Consider the following 15,622-nt stretch of genomic DNA (forward strand, 5'->3'; position numbering starts at 1 on the left):
GTTGCGTATAAAGGGGCTAGTTAGGAGGACCTCTCGTTGATTTACGGGTCGTCAGCATAGAGCTGGATGAGATGAATGCTGCTTCGTTTTGGTCCGTGTTTTTAAAAAAATAAGTAATCCCCCCATAGCTTAGGAAGGAACGGCACCACCAGCAGGAACTAGCAACAACAACAACAGCAACCGCAGCAGCCGGTGTCGACGTTTGCATCCAGCAAATAAAAAATAATTCACGCCGCATTTCACAGCTGTTGCATCAGAGCACGTTCCTTCGACCAATGAATCGTCACAACAGATCAGAAAGGAAGGATGTGTGGTGGTGGTGGTGGGGGGGGGGGATGGGGGAGGGGAGGGGAGGAGAGGTAGGTGTGCAAATAAGCCATCAAGTACAATAGAAGAAAAAAAAACAACACAATAAATCCAATATCGTCTGCATATGTACAGTATAGTTCAGGTGGACACTTTGACACACAATCAACGACACGTACAAATATATTTAGTGCTATGCTGCCCCGTAGAAAGGAACGTCGATAAATAGAACAACCTCCCGCCAAAAACCAGAACACGCTGAGGAGGGGAAAGTGACGAGCTGCTCCAGAACAACCAGGGAGGAATGTGATTGGACGACAGACAACCCCCCGAGTCACCGCCACGTCTGCTGAGATGAACCAATGGCAGGGCGTGTCTTGACGGGGGGGACGTGGTGATGGTGGGGGGCGGGGGGGGGGGGGGGTCTGTCCTCTCGGCAGCTTAAAGCAAAGTAAAACCTCTCAACCGATTGAAAAAAAAAAAAAAAAAAAAACTTCTTCAGTCGGTTCGGCTTCAGTCTCAACATGTTTTTCTATTAGCTCTTTGGGTCCCCGCCTGACTCAACTCAACTCATATGTAAACAATAAAAACAGACGCGATAATGTTTTGGTTTTGAAGAGTTAACGAACTTTACATCAAAGCATTCGTTAGCATAAAAAAATGATTGAGCATATCAAATAATGTTTGCCTTATGTTTGTTTTCATTTTAAAAGACCCATATGAGGATCGATTTATTCTACTAATGTCTCATAATAATAATAATAATTATTATTATTATAACAATAACAATAATAATAATAATAATAATAATAATCTGTGTCTTTATCCTGCCAGTGAACCTTTCAGAAGCTCAGGGCATCAGCCCTTAGTGATGTCACAAAGGTGACCGATACCCATCACAGCTTAGTGATCCCACCCACCCCCAGGTGTTGGCTCCGCCCTCTGAGATCAACTTGCTGTCATGACTTTGCAAACAAATGGAAGGTCCAGCAAAGCTTCAGTTTTAGCAGCTGTAAACAGAGGGCTAAATATGCTCTGGATAATTCCGCGGGGGGGGGGTCCCATCTGGGAAAGACCGTAGTGATGTGAAAAGGTCGAATGTGAAACTTGTAGTTCCGTGCGAATCACACCCGTCACATTTCACTTCTGCCCCCACCTTTCAATGGGTGATGTCACAGCAGGTGATCAGTACTTCAGTGGCCAGCGCTAGTTTGTGCTAACAACCCGACACTTGTGGCTGTGGTTAAATAGTCTGCCACCAACAGAGAGTGATTGAGTTGTTTTTTGTTGTTTTCTGTGTTGATAGTTTTAGTTTTTCTAGGAAGGACCACAGGGGGGTGCTGGTGACGAGTCAACACATTCCAGAGCCCACGCTCTAATTCTAAATATAATGTTCTAATAAGACCAAAAAAAAGTCTCCAAATTCCCCTACACTAGCTTTTTTCTACAAAGCTACTGACATCGAATATTTTCTCTAATTCTACAGAGTGCATTTCAGTAGTTCCTGTTTCCTGGCCTGGTGATTGCAATGCCAATAAATATTTCAAACAGGTGCCGTAGATAGAGAGCGTGCACAAACTGCCGCAACTCCGCAAGTATAATCAAAAAAAAAAGAAAAAAGAAAAGTCGACAATCAGAGTCAAGACTGAAGTCAAACTAAAAAGTGTTGTGGCGTGTGGCTTTAGCTCCAGTGTGCTGGAATCAGTGTCGGCCACCAGGTGGCAGGCTGCTTGGCAAAAAATGAAGGCTCCCTCTTCGACCACTGCGACATTCAACAGAATGAGTTCAAAACAAGCACAAGCACTGGCCCATCGACAGATTTCTCTTTTGGGGTTAATGAGATGAGTCCTCGGTGTGATGCATTGTGGGAAGGGAGTGGGGGGGGGTCAGGGCAGGGGAGTCGGGGAGGGGGCAAAAGGCAGAGAGGAGGCGCTTGCTTAGTTGTCTTTTTTAGGCAAGAGGCTGAGGATGAATTCACCCACGCCCAGGAAGTAGACCACCTGGGCAATGCCGAACAGAGGGGCGATGACCAGCGCTCGGCAGTACGCCCCCTTCAGGAAGGCCGCGGGACCCTCGTTGCGCAGGATTTTCCTGCAGAGGAGGAAGGCGAGGGTCAGGAGGAGCGAAACACATGGACAGTGGTAGAAAGGGAGTTGCTGTTTTGCACGCGGATCACAAGAGGACTCGATTAGGTTTTCTATCATAGTGATTTTTCAGCAGGCGTGTGTCATCAATTGTGTTCCTCCTCCCTCGAGGCAGCCTGGAGAAGCAGTAAACCGAGGCTTTATATTATTTTTCCTTTTCATGTTAGTGTTATCGTGATTATAGTATTATCATTATCATCAACATCCGATTAGTCCTTGTGTTTTTCAACCTTTTTTGAGCCACGGCAGATTTTGTTACCATTGAATAAAATCCCATGGCACACCTCTTGCCACAAATATTATGAAATGACAATAAGTCTAATAATGACAATATAGTCTTTTGATTTGCAAACAAAGCTGATAATCTGGGAGGAACTGAGGGAGGAAAACAGGTTTATTTTCCTTCTAACAGCACAGTCGAACAATGGAACGTTTTTTTTTGTTGTTTTTTTAGACCTATTGTGATAATTGGATCATTTTTCACGGAACGCCTGACATGGTCTCACGGCACACTAGTGTGCCGCGGCACAGTGGTTGAAAAACACTGCTGTAAAATGAATTATATCATTATAATGGTCACAATGAGTGAGGTGTGAAAGGTCTTCTCCATCTACTCATCTGTCAAAACGGAGCTGCGAGCTGCGCTAGCTGCCCGAGTTCCGCAGAGAAACGCTGCAGATGCGCATTTCTAATGTCCCTGCAGGCGGAGGACCACATGTGGTGCTGAAGACATAATGAGGTCACCTGATGCAGTCGGTCACGCCGCTGTACGTGTCCTCCGTGCTCCCCCGGTTCAGCGACTGCAGCCTGGTCTTTATCACTGAACACACACACACACACACAGTGCAGGTGAATATTTGGCCGCTGTCTGAGAATCAGGCGCCCGCGCCGCCGCCGCCGCCGCCGCCGCCGCCACGGCTGCTCACCGTCCACGGGGTTGACCGCCACGGCCGCCGTGCTCCCCGCGAGGCAGCCCGCCAGGAAGGAGACGTAGAAGGGAGCGGGCCCGTCCACGCCCCTCTTGCCCAGGTTGTTGAGGTTGGCAAAGAGCGGGAAGTAGATCATGGAGAAGGGGACGTCCCTGCAAAAAGCACCAGGCGTCAAGAGGCCCCAGATTGCCGGCGGGCTGCAAAGAATCTGGCAGCAAGCGAGACACGCCTCACCTGAGCAGCGTGGCGCCGAGGCCTTTGTAGAGGCCGGCGATGCCCTTTTCTCTCAGCAGCTCCCTGCTGATCTGCATGGCTGTGGGCGATTTGGTCTCCACGGTTCCCGCCGCCACCGTCTCCGGCATCAGCTTCCTCTGAGCAGCTGCAGGGCAGCACAGGGGGAAAGAGCACTTAGTTCCCCTTCTTCTTCTTCTTCTTCTTCTTCTTCTTCTGAGGCAAGAGAGGCGGCGCTGCATCCAGGGTTTAGTTGCAATCACTAAAGTCCGGATGCAAACAACCTCAGCCTCAGTTTAATTTTATCAAGCGAGCGATTGAAGTTGGCTGAACTCGGGATTTGATTGGCTTGTTTTGACTGTGACCGACAGACGGATCAGCGAGTCGCCTCTCGCTGTTCGCCACATCCAAATGCGTGAAATAATTCCAGAAGAGCTGTCAAACGTCGCAGCATGACATGGCTGCAGTCCCTGACGCGGCCACATGAGGCCGCTGTTTCTCTTCCAAAAGAAAAAAAAGAATGAATGAATCCAAGAACCCTACCGATTCTTCCAGCGTCTTGGAGCTGGATCTTCAACATCTCCATAGGAGTCGTCACAATAACCTGCGAGGAAAAGAAAGAAAGAAAGAAAGAAAGAAAGAAAGAAAGAAAGAAAGAAAGAGGAGCTTTGGTTGTGACTTCAGGTCGGCGGAACGTGTTTCAGTGATTGATCAATGATTAGTGCGTCTGTTTGTGGAACTGCTGGCAACCATTAGCTAAACTTCAGCTCCGCTCTCCCGCCGTAATCTGCTGTAGTAACCAGTTAACTGGATTAGGGGTGACACACTTCATGTCCTGAGACACAATCTTAATCCAAGGGCCTGCCGCAAGTAATCTAATCACCTTCCACCGCTCGGGGAGCACTTTGCCCTCATCCACTCACAGGCCTTCCGCCCGGCCGGAGTCGGCGGCGCCGCTATGCTGTCTTATCAGATCGCGGCCGGTCAATGGCCGTCGAGTCGGGGGGGGGGGGGTTGCAACGTGCCGCTGATTGAAATCGAGGGTGAAAAGTTTCAGGTCATGGGTGCAAAGGGGCGGAGCCTGGTGATTGTGGTTGCGAGCAACTCCGCGACGTCAGCAGCGAGCGCTCAAACTCACCTGGCATGTGCCTGCCCCGCATCCCGCCATCATCTCTTTGAACAGAGTCAGTTTCCTGTAAGGGGGGAGGAGGGGGGTGGAGAAGAGGAGGAGGAGGAGGAAGAGGAGAGGAGAGACTCTGAGCAAACAGGTAACAGACAGCGTTTTAGAGGCAGACAACCTCATCTTGTCGCCACCTGAGCCGGCTATGCTAACATCTGCCTTCATTTTCAACAGGCAGGGGCCCCTGGGGGGGGGGGGAATTAATAATTCACGAGCCGTGCGGCCAGGGCCAGACGAGTCAATCATTCATCCGGGCCTGCGTGTTTGTCGCCATGGCGACGGGGGAAAGATGCCCCAGAAACCTTCAGGGTTCAGGCGCTCGTGACGAGCGGCGCCGTCAGAAGCGGGGGGGGTTTGTAAAACAGCAGCGAGTTTTAAACCAAGCTGAGTGGAAGAATATTGGTGGCTAAAAGTAGCAAAGGAAATGAAGGTGATGGACTGGAAAGACCAGGCGTGGGCAAACTACGGCCCGGGGGCCATACGTGGCCCGTTAAACTTTCTATCCACCCTGCTGAACTTGAAGAAATGATATAATAGCAAGTAAGTCATAAAATAGCTGTACTTCATCAACTTTTTTACTGTTTTTAGAATAATTTCAAGAAAGAGCCAAATACTGTGGGGCTACAAAGACACTGCTTTTGTTGTAACTTTGCTTCGGTTCATTAACGCATGTTTTCTATGTATCCCATGATTTATATTTTCCTCCTATGCGGTGGGTCAACAACACACTCCATCCATCTGCTGCTGCTGCTCCGGCAACCCTCAAAATTTAACAAGTCGTTGTGGCCCCACCAGTCAAAAATGCGACGCTCAGATGGACTGAAACTAATCACCACCTGAGATGATTTATTAATCACACCGCGATGATGTTCAAAGTGGCGAACACTTGCGGGGCCTTTTAATGGACACGAAAAACAAGCCGTCGACTAATTGGGTTGGGAGTGGAGGTGGGAGGAGGGAGGAGGGAAGGTGGGGGGGGGTCGACTCACCCGTCCTGAGAGAGGTGATGCCTGAAGAAGTCGTTGGCGGCGAGCTTGATGGCTTTCTCCGGCGTGACCAGCGTCAAGTTCACCGCCGCTCCTGGGGTGGGGGGGGTGGCAATGAGGGAGAGCAGGTCAGGTGGAGATGAACTGGAGGTAATTGCCCATTGTAATGGAGCAGAGCGAGCGACTTGTGTTTCTCTTTCTCCCCTCAGCCCGTTAAAGTCGAGACCGTTTTTCTCAAATTAAATGTTTCCTGCTGAGATTTGGAAAAAATAAATAAATAAATAAAAATGCAAACCAATCAGACTAAGAAAGAACACAAACAGAGACTTTGTTTGCTTGTTTGGCAGCAGCTGCATTGTTCTACTGGCTGCCGTTAATCATCGCTGCTGGTGGTCTCGCAATAAAATTAGCAATAATAATAATAATGTTAGAGTGTTTTGTTTTTTTCTTTATTCATCCCAGAGTGCAGTGAAGCAGCTTGAACACATTGTATGATACATTTCTATTGTGCCCCTAAAAATCCATTGCTTAACATTAACGCTTAGCCCAGGGCTATCTGTGCCCTTTGTGACATCACAAAGCAAACTGGCACAGGATGAACCGTAGGGGACGTGAGTGTCTGTTATTGCAATGAAGTCGATGGAATGTCAGTTTTACATTATAATGAACGTTTGGTCATTGTTTTCGAGTCATGTGACCACAGTAAAAAAAAAAAAAAAGGGGGGGGGGGGGAGAAAAGAAAATTTCAGCTTTTTCGATCCCAAACGTACCTCTGTACATCCCAAAATAGCCCTCCGACCGGATGGTCTTAATAAGGCAGTCTGACCTGGAACACACACACACACACACACACACACATGGTCAGGTCGTGATTGACTCCGACTGGAGCTCAGCGTCAGAGGTCAAGGGTCAAGTGTCCCGGCTCACAAGCTGGTGTAGAGTCGAGATCCATTCTGCTGGTTCTGCAGCCGAGTCTTGGCCAAGTCGATGGGAAACACGCAGGTGACTCCAATCAGGCCGGCGATCCCCCCATTGATCAATTTGGCAGGCAAACTGATCTGCTTGTCAGCCATTTATGTGAAGACCCGGCTGCTCCTCTCCGTGTGTCTGCTGTTGTCACTGGCGGCGGCGGCTGTGGCGGCGGCGGCGGTGTGATTGTGCTTTGTCAGCTCCTCTGAGTGCAGTTGTAGCGTCTGCTGAGGACGTATCTGCACACACACACACACACACACACACACATACGCACGCATAGAGGAAACTCATGAACACTGAGCTGTGACAGGTCATAGTTTTTCATTATCAAAGATTAATCTGTCAACCCGCATTATCTCCTCCGGCCGAAGGTTATGAGATTATTACTGCCGGTTTTATTGTTTCGCACTCAATCTGCCGCACGAGGAAACGAGAGTGACTCATTAAAGTGAAGAAAACTGCAAATAAATAAACGCATAAAAGTCGAGCAGATGCTGAGACGGGTTTTCAAACAATCAAAATTGGTCACAACAGAGCACTCAAGTGAAAAGAGGATATTGCAGTGAACTGTAGAGGATAATATAAACAAAGCAGAAGTGGATCTGAGCTGAGTTTGAAACCTTTTTAGCACACAGTGGAGTCGAAAAAATGAACAAGTGCAATACCAGAATCAGACAGAAATGCATGAAAAACAGTCATTTATGTTCCATGTACTGCTTGGTGGTGTTATGTCAGGTTAGGCAGAGAAAAATGTATGTGCAATATCTATGTTAGAAAAATAAAATGGCAGTTAGTTAGCCAGCAGGGAGCTAGCAGCAGCTAGCTGGAGCTAGGTGGTGGTTTAAGGGGGAAGTGCCCATTAGTCCGACCTCCCATTAGGGTTATGGTTAACGTATAGGGCAGGTCGGACCAATGCCATCCTCCCGTTGTAGGACGGGCAACGTTTTTCAATGGGAACCAAAGTGCAATCAAGAAACTACTGAGCTGCTTCACTGTCACTAGCTATGCTTCCATTACTCCTGGACTTGTGCAAAACCTAAAGATCGCAATAAAAAACAGGTCATGGAAACACCCAAACTTCGAAAAACCTCTCAAATATCGCTAAAAAGGTTTTTACGCTCTAGTAAGGTGGTTTTTCCAGACGTATCGATGTAGGGGTATATCGGGAAGTGCCGTGGAAACACTTTTTTTTCGCAAGGCAAACAACATCGAAATGCAGATTTATAGCAAACTGTTTTATACCCCCGTCCTCCTCACAGTGGGGTCTCGCGGGATGAGATTTTACGAGAATTACGGTTTACACACCATTCAATGGAAACACCTGCAAATCGCAATTGTACTTTTTTTAGAAATATCGCTTTTATTTCGTAAAAAAAACTGTAATGGAAAGCAGGCTACTCTGTCAGTTACAGTGGAGGGACTTTTTCTCAGTAAAACCACTTTCCCTCCCAAAGAGAAAAAAAGCTCCAGTGAGAGGCAACACAGGCTGGTGTGTGTGGCTTCTCACACTGCTGCTTCTCAGGTGGGTTTGCACGGCTCACTGACGGTCAACAGCACTTGGGCCAAAAAAAAAAGGGCGGGGGGGGGTTTAGCAGTCAACGTGGCGTTCTCAGTCTGCTGTGATTGCAGCAGGGAGAAGCTGCTGCAAGCCGACAGAAGCAGACATAAAACTGACTGGATATTGGATTTCAAGCGCTTTTTCTTTAAAAAAAAAAATCATTTGGTTTCACATGATGCTTGCCCATGTCGTTCGTTCGTTGCAGGTCCTTCGTTTTTTATCGGCCAAGAATTTATGGCGCCTCTTGAGAAGCAGATCTCTGCCAATCAGAGCTCGGCCTCCGTCGGAATAAATCTCAGATCACCAACAACATCTGTCTTTCCCCGAGCGTCCTTGAGCGCTCATCTTTTTATCCGCGGCCTCTCTCTCTCTCTCCCTCTCTCTCTCTCTGGAGCCGCTGCGGAGGCGTCTCTCTCTCTCTCTCTCTCTCTCTGTCCCTCTCTCGCTCTCTCTTGCTCTCTCTCTCCCTCTCGCTGCTTTGGCTGCTGAAAAACAATCGCGTCCTTGCAAACAGATGAAATCGAGCTAAATTAGCCGCTGCCGCGCGTCCTACTTCTGAGAGGATGCTTTTCTCCACTTCCCCCTTTTTTTACACTCTCTCCTCCCCCTCCGTCGACCAATCACAGCTGGGCAACCTTCCTCCTTGTCTCCCTCCTCCCCCCAGTCACGACTCCCCAGCCTCCTTCCCCTCGTCTCTTCGCTGACTTTTGAGTTTCTCTTGGTTCTTGGTTCCGTGTTTTTCCGTCCCCCCCCCCCACCCCTCCTGCCTGGATGTTTGTGTTTCCAGTGACAGTATGAGGCCGTGAATGCAGCTGCGGTCTGCTGTGTTTGCCTTGGAGCCGAGCTGGAGGCCCTCCGCTGGCTCCAAGGAGGATAGGAGGAGGAGGAGGTGGCGTAAGATGAGGAGGAGGAGGTTGAAGAGGAGGTCGGCCAGCCTCCTCAGTTTGTCTCATGACTTCCTGCTGCCGACTTCCGCCTCGGTTTGTACAACACCGCGCTCGAGGACCAGGCTGCTGGATGTTGCGGCTGGTACAGAGAGCGGCGGCGGCGGTGGCGGCGGCGGCGGTGAGATGAGTCACCCCGTCAAAGTGACATCTCGCCCTCGCGCTGCTCTCCGCGCTGGCAGTGCTGACTTGTCCGCTCCATCTCGTCCGCACGGTCGCCCGCAAGTTTGTTTAACGAGGATGCTGCTGCTGCTGCTGCCGCTGCTGTCATCGCGACCGCAGCCTGCGCACAAAACTGCTGCCAGCAGGCACTTTGGGACGGTGACATCGCTTGTCAGCAGACCCTGGGATGAAGGTCCTTTAGGACTCGCCGCAGGAGACAAAAATAACAATAAAAGCTGAGTTTTGAGTTTAGTCTCGTTCAGTGCTGCCGCGATTAGTCGACATAGTCAAAGTGCAAATTAGTCGACGAGAATTTTTTTTTTTTATCGAATGTGTGTGCTCTGCTGCTCTGCTCCATTTAATGAGGATTAATAGTCAGATAATTAGTCGGTAGTCTAGTTTCAGATTCAAAGCTTAAACAGGATTTTTTTATTAGAAAGACAATAAAGTGCGAAGAAGAATTCCGAGTCAGGCCTTCAAGCGGGAGATAAGCTCCGTCATTGGGCGGGAGGTTGTGCAACTTGGGGACCTGCACAGATAACGGCTGTGCCCTTTGACCCGCAGCGCCGTCGTTGTTGTTGCGGTGCAACCAGAGCAATGGGGCAATAAACCCTGCTGCTCTCGCTGTCAAGGACACTCGCGCCCCACCACGCCGGCACGGAACGTTTCGAAAATCCTGCAGGATTATTTCACAGTTCCATCTGAGAGCGTGCGCTAGATAACCTTTCAAAAGAGGACGACTCTACCTTAAAACAAAACATACAAAAAAAACAGGAAGGCGTAACACAACCTTCTGTCTGTTAAATTTAACAATGCTAGCGGCAAGACGCCCCCTACTGGTGCGATGGGCGACACAAACTGCCATGATGAGCGGAGTTTAATTACAGTCAGCAGCAGGGAAAAGCCACCAACACACTACGGAAGAGGATTAGGGCCATAAGAAGAGAAAAAGTTTCCAATTCGAGATTAAAGTCGGAATTTCGAGAATATAGTTGAAATAAAAAGACAAAAATTTGTGAATAAAGAACTCGAAATTTGCAATTGATGTCAACGTAAAGTAAGTCAAAATGTCGATTTTTTTCTCTTCTTGTCGCCCGAATACTCTTTCGTAGACACACACATACTCTTCGCACCACCAGTAGCAGAAAAACTTTGGCCGTAGCTCCGCCCCTTTCGCCCCCAAGCAAGCCAATTGGTCCGGGTAGTGCAGGAAAAAAAAAAAAACGCATGTGCAAAAATTTCACTGTGTTTTGAAACCCCAAGCCTCGGGCGACTACATTCATGGGTTGAATGACGGTGTGTTTTCAGCAGAGGAGGAAATGAAAGTGAGAACCAGTGCCAGTTTGACCTCACTTCCTAAATTCTCCAACTGGGAGAGGATTACTCTAACACTGTCAGCATGTATCTCTTGACAGCTTTGCATTTTGAACATCCGCGTCTCCGTGACGACGAGGACGAGAGGGTCCACTCAGAAAGGAGGAGCGAGCTCAATTATCTTTCTGGAGGGTTTGGGGGCGCCTCTCAAAGAAAACCTCTCACGTGTTTCAGCGGGAGAATCTGCAGCCACCGCGTCGACTCGACTCGGCCGGATCACACTCTGCGCTCCGGCGTGGAGTCGGTCGTCAGCGGGTGTTGGGTGATGTAACCAGCAGAGGCATCGGGCGTGAAGCTAATATTTGGATAATCGCTCGCTCGCTACAGTAATGGCCAAAGCAGACACTTTCCCCCCCGCCTATCTGACGTCAAAAGTGACATAATTTCTCCCACTTTGCCAGACGGACAGGCTCATTCCTGAGAGTTTTCTGGTCTGCACCTGCCGCCTGCCTATACGGTTGCAGAGGAACAGCAGCGGTGTGCCTGCGAGGACATGACAGCCGCCTCAGAGCGTCTCGCACCTGCAGCACCTCTCCCTCCTCAACAGCGGCTCCAGCGGCAGGAGCTTCGCACCTGGCGAGTCAACACCTTCGAATGCCACTGACACGCATGGCGGATTTTCAAGCCTGCAGTGTGACAGCGAGGCAGTTCCAAGACGGCGATCCTTCTCGTGCAAATATGCCCCCCACGTCTTAATGCGGTGCTTTTCAACCTTTTTTGAGCAACTTTTCGACAGTAAGCCTAATAATCCTAATAATGACAATATTAGTCTCTCGATTTATTTCGACCCGGGCCCGTTTAAATGCACACAAAGCTGATATCCTGCCAAGTAAACAGACTTATATTTCTTTTAAAGCACTCCACAATAGGATGCTATTATTTTTTTTAGACGGACTGTAAAATTGGATAGTTTTTCACGGCAGACTCAGTGGTTGAAAAACACTGTCTTAATATCACCAATGAGTTGCGACGACAGCAGTGACCTACCTGAGGGCCTGCTGAGGGACAGTTCCCCTGGAAACACTCACACACACACACTCTCACACACACACACACACTGCTACTACTGGAGTCTGGCCTCTGATTCAGACAGAGCAGAGCAGAGGAGAGGAGACTGCTGCACCTCCTGGATCAGAGCTCCTCCTGGACCACCTGACCGTCCCCGCACTGCCAGACAGAGTAAAAGTCCCCGGTGCGGAGCCGAGTTTGAAGTCCGATAAGAGGAAGTGCGCGGACACAAGGAGGGGCAGTTAGAGTGGAGGGGGGGGGGGGGGAGCACACGCTCCCAAGATGATCGAGGATCGCAGGAGACTTGTAAGGAATTTTAAATCATATCGGTGCTTCATTGCAAAAATGGAGCTTGCAGGTTTTCTGCAGGTACTCTGGCTCCGCCCACAGTCCAGAGGTGTGCACGTTAGACTAATTGGCGACGCTATCTAATTGTTTGCGCACTCATCCTGACATAAACTGGTGCACGTTTGTCTGTTTGTCCTTTGCGAGACTTCACGGGTGAAACAGATTAAAAAATAAAATACAAAACAGGTCGCAGCACTAAGCGTGTTTAAAGAGTCACAACAAAAATGTCACGTTGTGGAATGAAACGCGGTGATTACACCTCATGGTCACGGCCTCCTGAGACGGAGCACCGGGGATGTTTTCTGTTCTCGCTACACAGAAGGAAAGGGGGAAAAAAAATTCCCTGGGCTTTTGTCTGCAGGCCTCCGCCGCCTCCGGAGTGATTCTCTCAGCAGCCTCAGCAGCCAAAGAGCCAAAATCCACAACACAATCTGTCCACTCGCGCATCCTCCACTCTCTCCCTTCACACTACCAGTGCTATCTAGTCGGCTGAAACAATTCCGACGACTTCAGTGGAGGCAACCGAACGTCTCTGCCGGGGTTTTTAAATAGTCCTCGGCCCCCGGCAGCTGCGTCGCAACTCTCACCTCGCAAAACAATCGCGACAGCTGCGCCGGCCATTTTCCACTTTGCGAAAAAGCTGCTTCTTCAGTGGGACGCAATCTATTTATGGGAGCTTGTAGCACGGGGGAAACACGGGATGAAATTTGTGGTGTCACGGATAAATCTGATGATTCCTTCCTCCTCCCGCACGGCAGCCGGGATTATAAAGCCCTAATACCTACTTAATAAATCTCTCTCTCGATGGCTCGCTCGCAATCTCTATTTCTATTTCCAAAAAGTCTGGACAGTCTGGACGTGGCCGGTCGCACCCGTGGACCCGCCTTCAGGTACGACCGGCCACGATTCAGGGCAGCGATCGCGGCTCCCTTGGCGCTGCGAGGGAGGGTTGGGTCCCTTCACCAGCACCTGGTGTAACCCTGGATGACTGGCTTTCCTCAATAGGCCCGTCTCTTGTTCATCCTCACTCTCGGCTTTCCTGCAGCCTTGACTCGACAATAATAACGCCACTGTGCGCCCGGCCAGCCGGTTGGCCTTGGATAGACGCAGCGCTGGAGAATCTGGTTACAGCGGGCAGAGTACAGTCAGGCCTCTGAGGGCGACTGTCCTCCCACAGCCTGGGATGGCTGCGGGACTCCCGGCATAATTCCAGCTACACGCGCGTGTGCATGCACTGCCACGTGCAGATTACGTCGAGCCCCCCTCTTCCCACCCCAGCTTTTCTTTTTTTCTTCTTTTTTTTTTGCATGCGTGTCCTTTGCCAAACGAGTGCCAGAAATACACGGCTCAGGAAGCATAGGATGTCATCCTACACCCCAAGGAATGACTCACCTCATGAATTATTTCAGAGGCTGCGGGAATGCTTTGCGGCTCCGCTCGGCCTGAATATAACCTGCCCTACCCCAATGCCCTGTGAACTCCTCCATTCATTTGTTCACAGAGGGGTTTGCGAAGATTCTCTGTCCGTTATCGCGCGCATGAATGTGGCGAAGAGGACTCAGAAAGTATTTGGTGGAAAGGTGGAAGACGAGCGGGTGAACCTTTAGTCGATCATTATCAGCGGACGCGTCAGATTTCCTTTTGTCACGCCAGGTGAGCAAGGTGACAACGGCTCCCTGTGGTGAGCCGCGACGTGGCAAAGCACTCTGCCAGTGTCAGCCAAACCGGCCGGCCTGAGTTTGCATTCAGCTTGCAACAGCAGCATCCTGACATCTGTTACAGGAGGGGGGGGGGGACTATGGTGATCGGTTGTAGAACCTCAAGATGGAGATGCAGGTGAAAGGTGAATGGAATAGGATTCTGGATATTTGGTTTTTGAGTATTAAGCTTGTATTGTTTTTTTGTTTGTTTGTTTGTTTGTTTTTCTTATTTTATTTATGGTATTTGTGTTTTTTATGCTCAAATGAAGAACTTAATTTAAAAAAAAAAAAAGATGGGTTGAAAAAGCTTTCTATGGGAGAATCTGGCCATGGATAGGTGGATAGGTGTGATGGTAGTGGTGAAATTTGAATAATCTGGCCTTCATACCAGGTTATTCCCCTATCCACTGTGTGCATGTGTGTGTGTGCGTGTGCGTGTGTGTGTGTGTGTGTGTGTGTGTGTGTGTGTGTGAGCCTGTCTCGATCGAAAGCGTAACACTCTTTTGTCTGAGTTTTGCGCCTGCAGGATTGACAGAGCTTGTACAGATCATAGGAGAACAGCCCACGGCGCTGAGAATGTGGAACTATTTAAATATCCAAATGGGAGCCTTTCCCCTTGGCTGCGGACTGTTAATATTTAGCGAGGCTCTGTCCGCAACTCTCTCCGCCAATAGGATAGGAGGTGGGGTGACGGCGTTAACCCCTCCTTTTACTACCACGGCCACATCCAGACACGCGTGATCGCTACTCCTTGCAGTACCCGCCGGTGACCGGACGGGGGCGGCCGCGGTGACCTACTGCAGCTCCAGGAGATGAAGGCTGAAACATGTATTTCGGAAAAGGAAGGGGGGAAGAAAAAAAAAGAAAAAAAAAAAGGAAAAACGCTTAATCTTACACTGCACAAAGCCGGCTAGCTGTCCAACACCGCGGAGCCCCGCCGTCACACTTCACACAGAACCGTTTGAATTGGGGGGGGGGGCATGTCGATGGAAGTGTCAAAGCTGTCGACGCAGCCGCACCTGCGCCCTGATATTACAACCAGCATATTTAACAATCGAGGACCGAGTCTGACCGTCATACGTGACACATCACCTTCATGTCAAACACGCTAGTATCTGCTGGCGAACAACATACGCCAATTAAAGAAAAAAAAATGATAGTAAAACAGGATTAAAATTTTGTCACTGCGAACACAATTTTTCGGCTGCCCTCGGCGACACAAAAAACAAAAACTGAACGCGGGGTCGCGTGCATATAATATCGCCATCTTCCGTTAAAAAGCATTAAGAACACAACCGTGGCTGTCGAATCTCTTTGCGCACATACGTACACGCAGGTAACGGTTATCAGGGCATCCGCATTTCTAGGATGAGACGCCGGCCATCATCACGTCATTTTACGTTACTTACCACATCCAGCGGCTCGCACTCTCTCTCTCTCTCCCTGGCTACCGGCCCCAGCTGTGGAGGGAATGGAATCAGCACGAGGACTGTCGCTGCTCTCTCTTGCTTTCTTTTCCTTTTTTTTTCTCTTTTTTTTTTCTGGTAGAGCTGACAGACGGGGACTAATGGCTAACCTACCGGCATTACTAGCGTTTGAGTGAGGCGGAGAAGAGGAGGAGGAGGAGGTGGGAATGAGTGAAAGCCAGTCGGGGAGGAGGGGGAGGATGGTGGTGGTGGTGGTGGTGGATGAAAACAGAGGAGAGAGCGTTTGTTTCACAGGGGACCTCTAGCGGTGTGTAGTGGAACTGCGGGTATATTTGGACGTGCAGGTGTAAAGG

General features: G+C 49.5%; 1 protein-coding gene across 1 annotated transcript; it reads right to left on the bottom strand.

Annotated features, from left to right (window-relative positions):
- Nucleotides 1-2,201: 2,201 nt before the first annotated feature.
- slc25a22a (solute carrier family 25 member 22a) lies at nucleotides 2,202-15,476 on the bottom strand. The gene is made up of 10 exons (XM_076028590.1): nucleotides 15,255-15,476; nucleotides 6,704-6,984; nucleotides 6,547-6,602; nucleotides 5,780-5,870; nucleotides 4,749-4,803; nucleotides 4,154-4,214; nucleotides 3,614-3,758; nucleotides 3,377-3,531; nucleotides 3,195-3,270; nucleotides 2,202-2,397 (listed from the first exon to the last, which is right to left on the bottom strand). The coding sequence occupies exons 2-10, from the start codon at nucleotides 6,847-6,849 to the stop codon at nucleotides 2,244-2,246; spliced, it is 939 nt and encodes a 312-aa protein (XP_075884705.1). The 5' UTR covers nucleotides 6,850-6,984; nucleotides 15,255-15,476; the 3' UTR covers nucleotides 2,202-2,243.
- Between the last annotated feature and the right edge of the window lie 146 nt (nucleotides 15,477-15,622).

Source organism: Nelusetta ayraudi, unplaced genomic scaffold (genome assembly GCF_046127955.1).
Source record: "Nelusetta ayraudi isolate G7.1 ecotype Tasmania unplaced genomic scaffold, CSIRO-AGI_Nayr_v1 ptg000026l, whole genome shotgun sequence".
NCBI lineage: Eukaryota > Metazoa > Chordata > Actinopteri > Tetraodontiformes > Monacanthidae > Nelusetta > Nelusetta ayraudi.

Coding starts and splice junctions, on each gene's coding strand:
- slc25a22a (XM_076028590.1), bottom strand. CDS start 6,849: ATGGCTGACAAGCAGATCAGTTTGCCTGCCAAATTGATCAATGGGGGG. Junction 3,271..3,376: donor GGCGGTCAACCCCGTGGACG/GTGAGCAGCCGT, acceptor GTGTGTGTTCAG/TGATAAAGACCAGGCTGCAG. Junction 2,398..3,194: donor GGCGTGACCGACTGCATCAG/GTGACCTCATTA, acceptor CCTCCTCTGCAG/GAAAATCCTGCGCAACGAGG.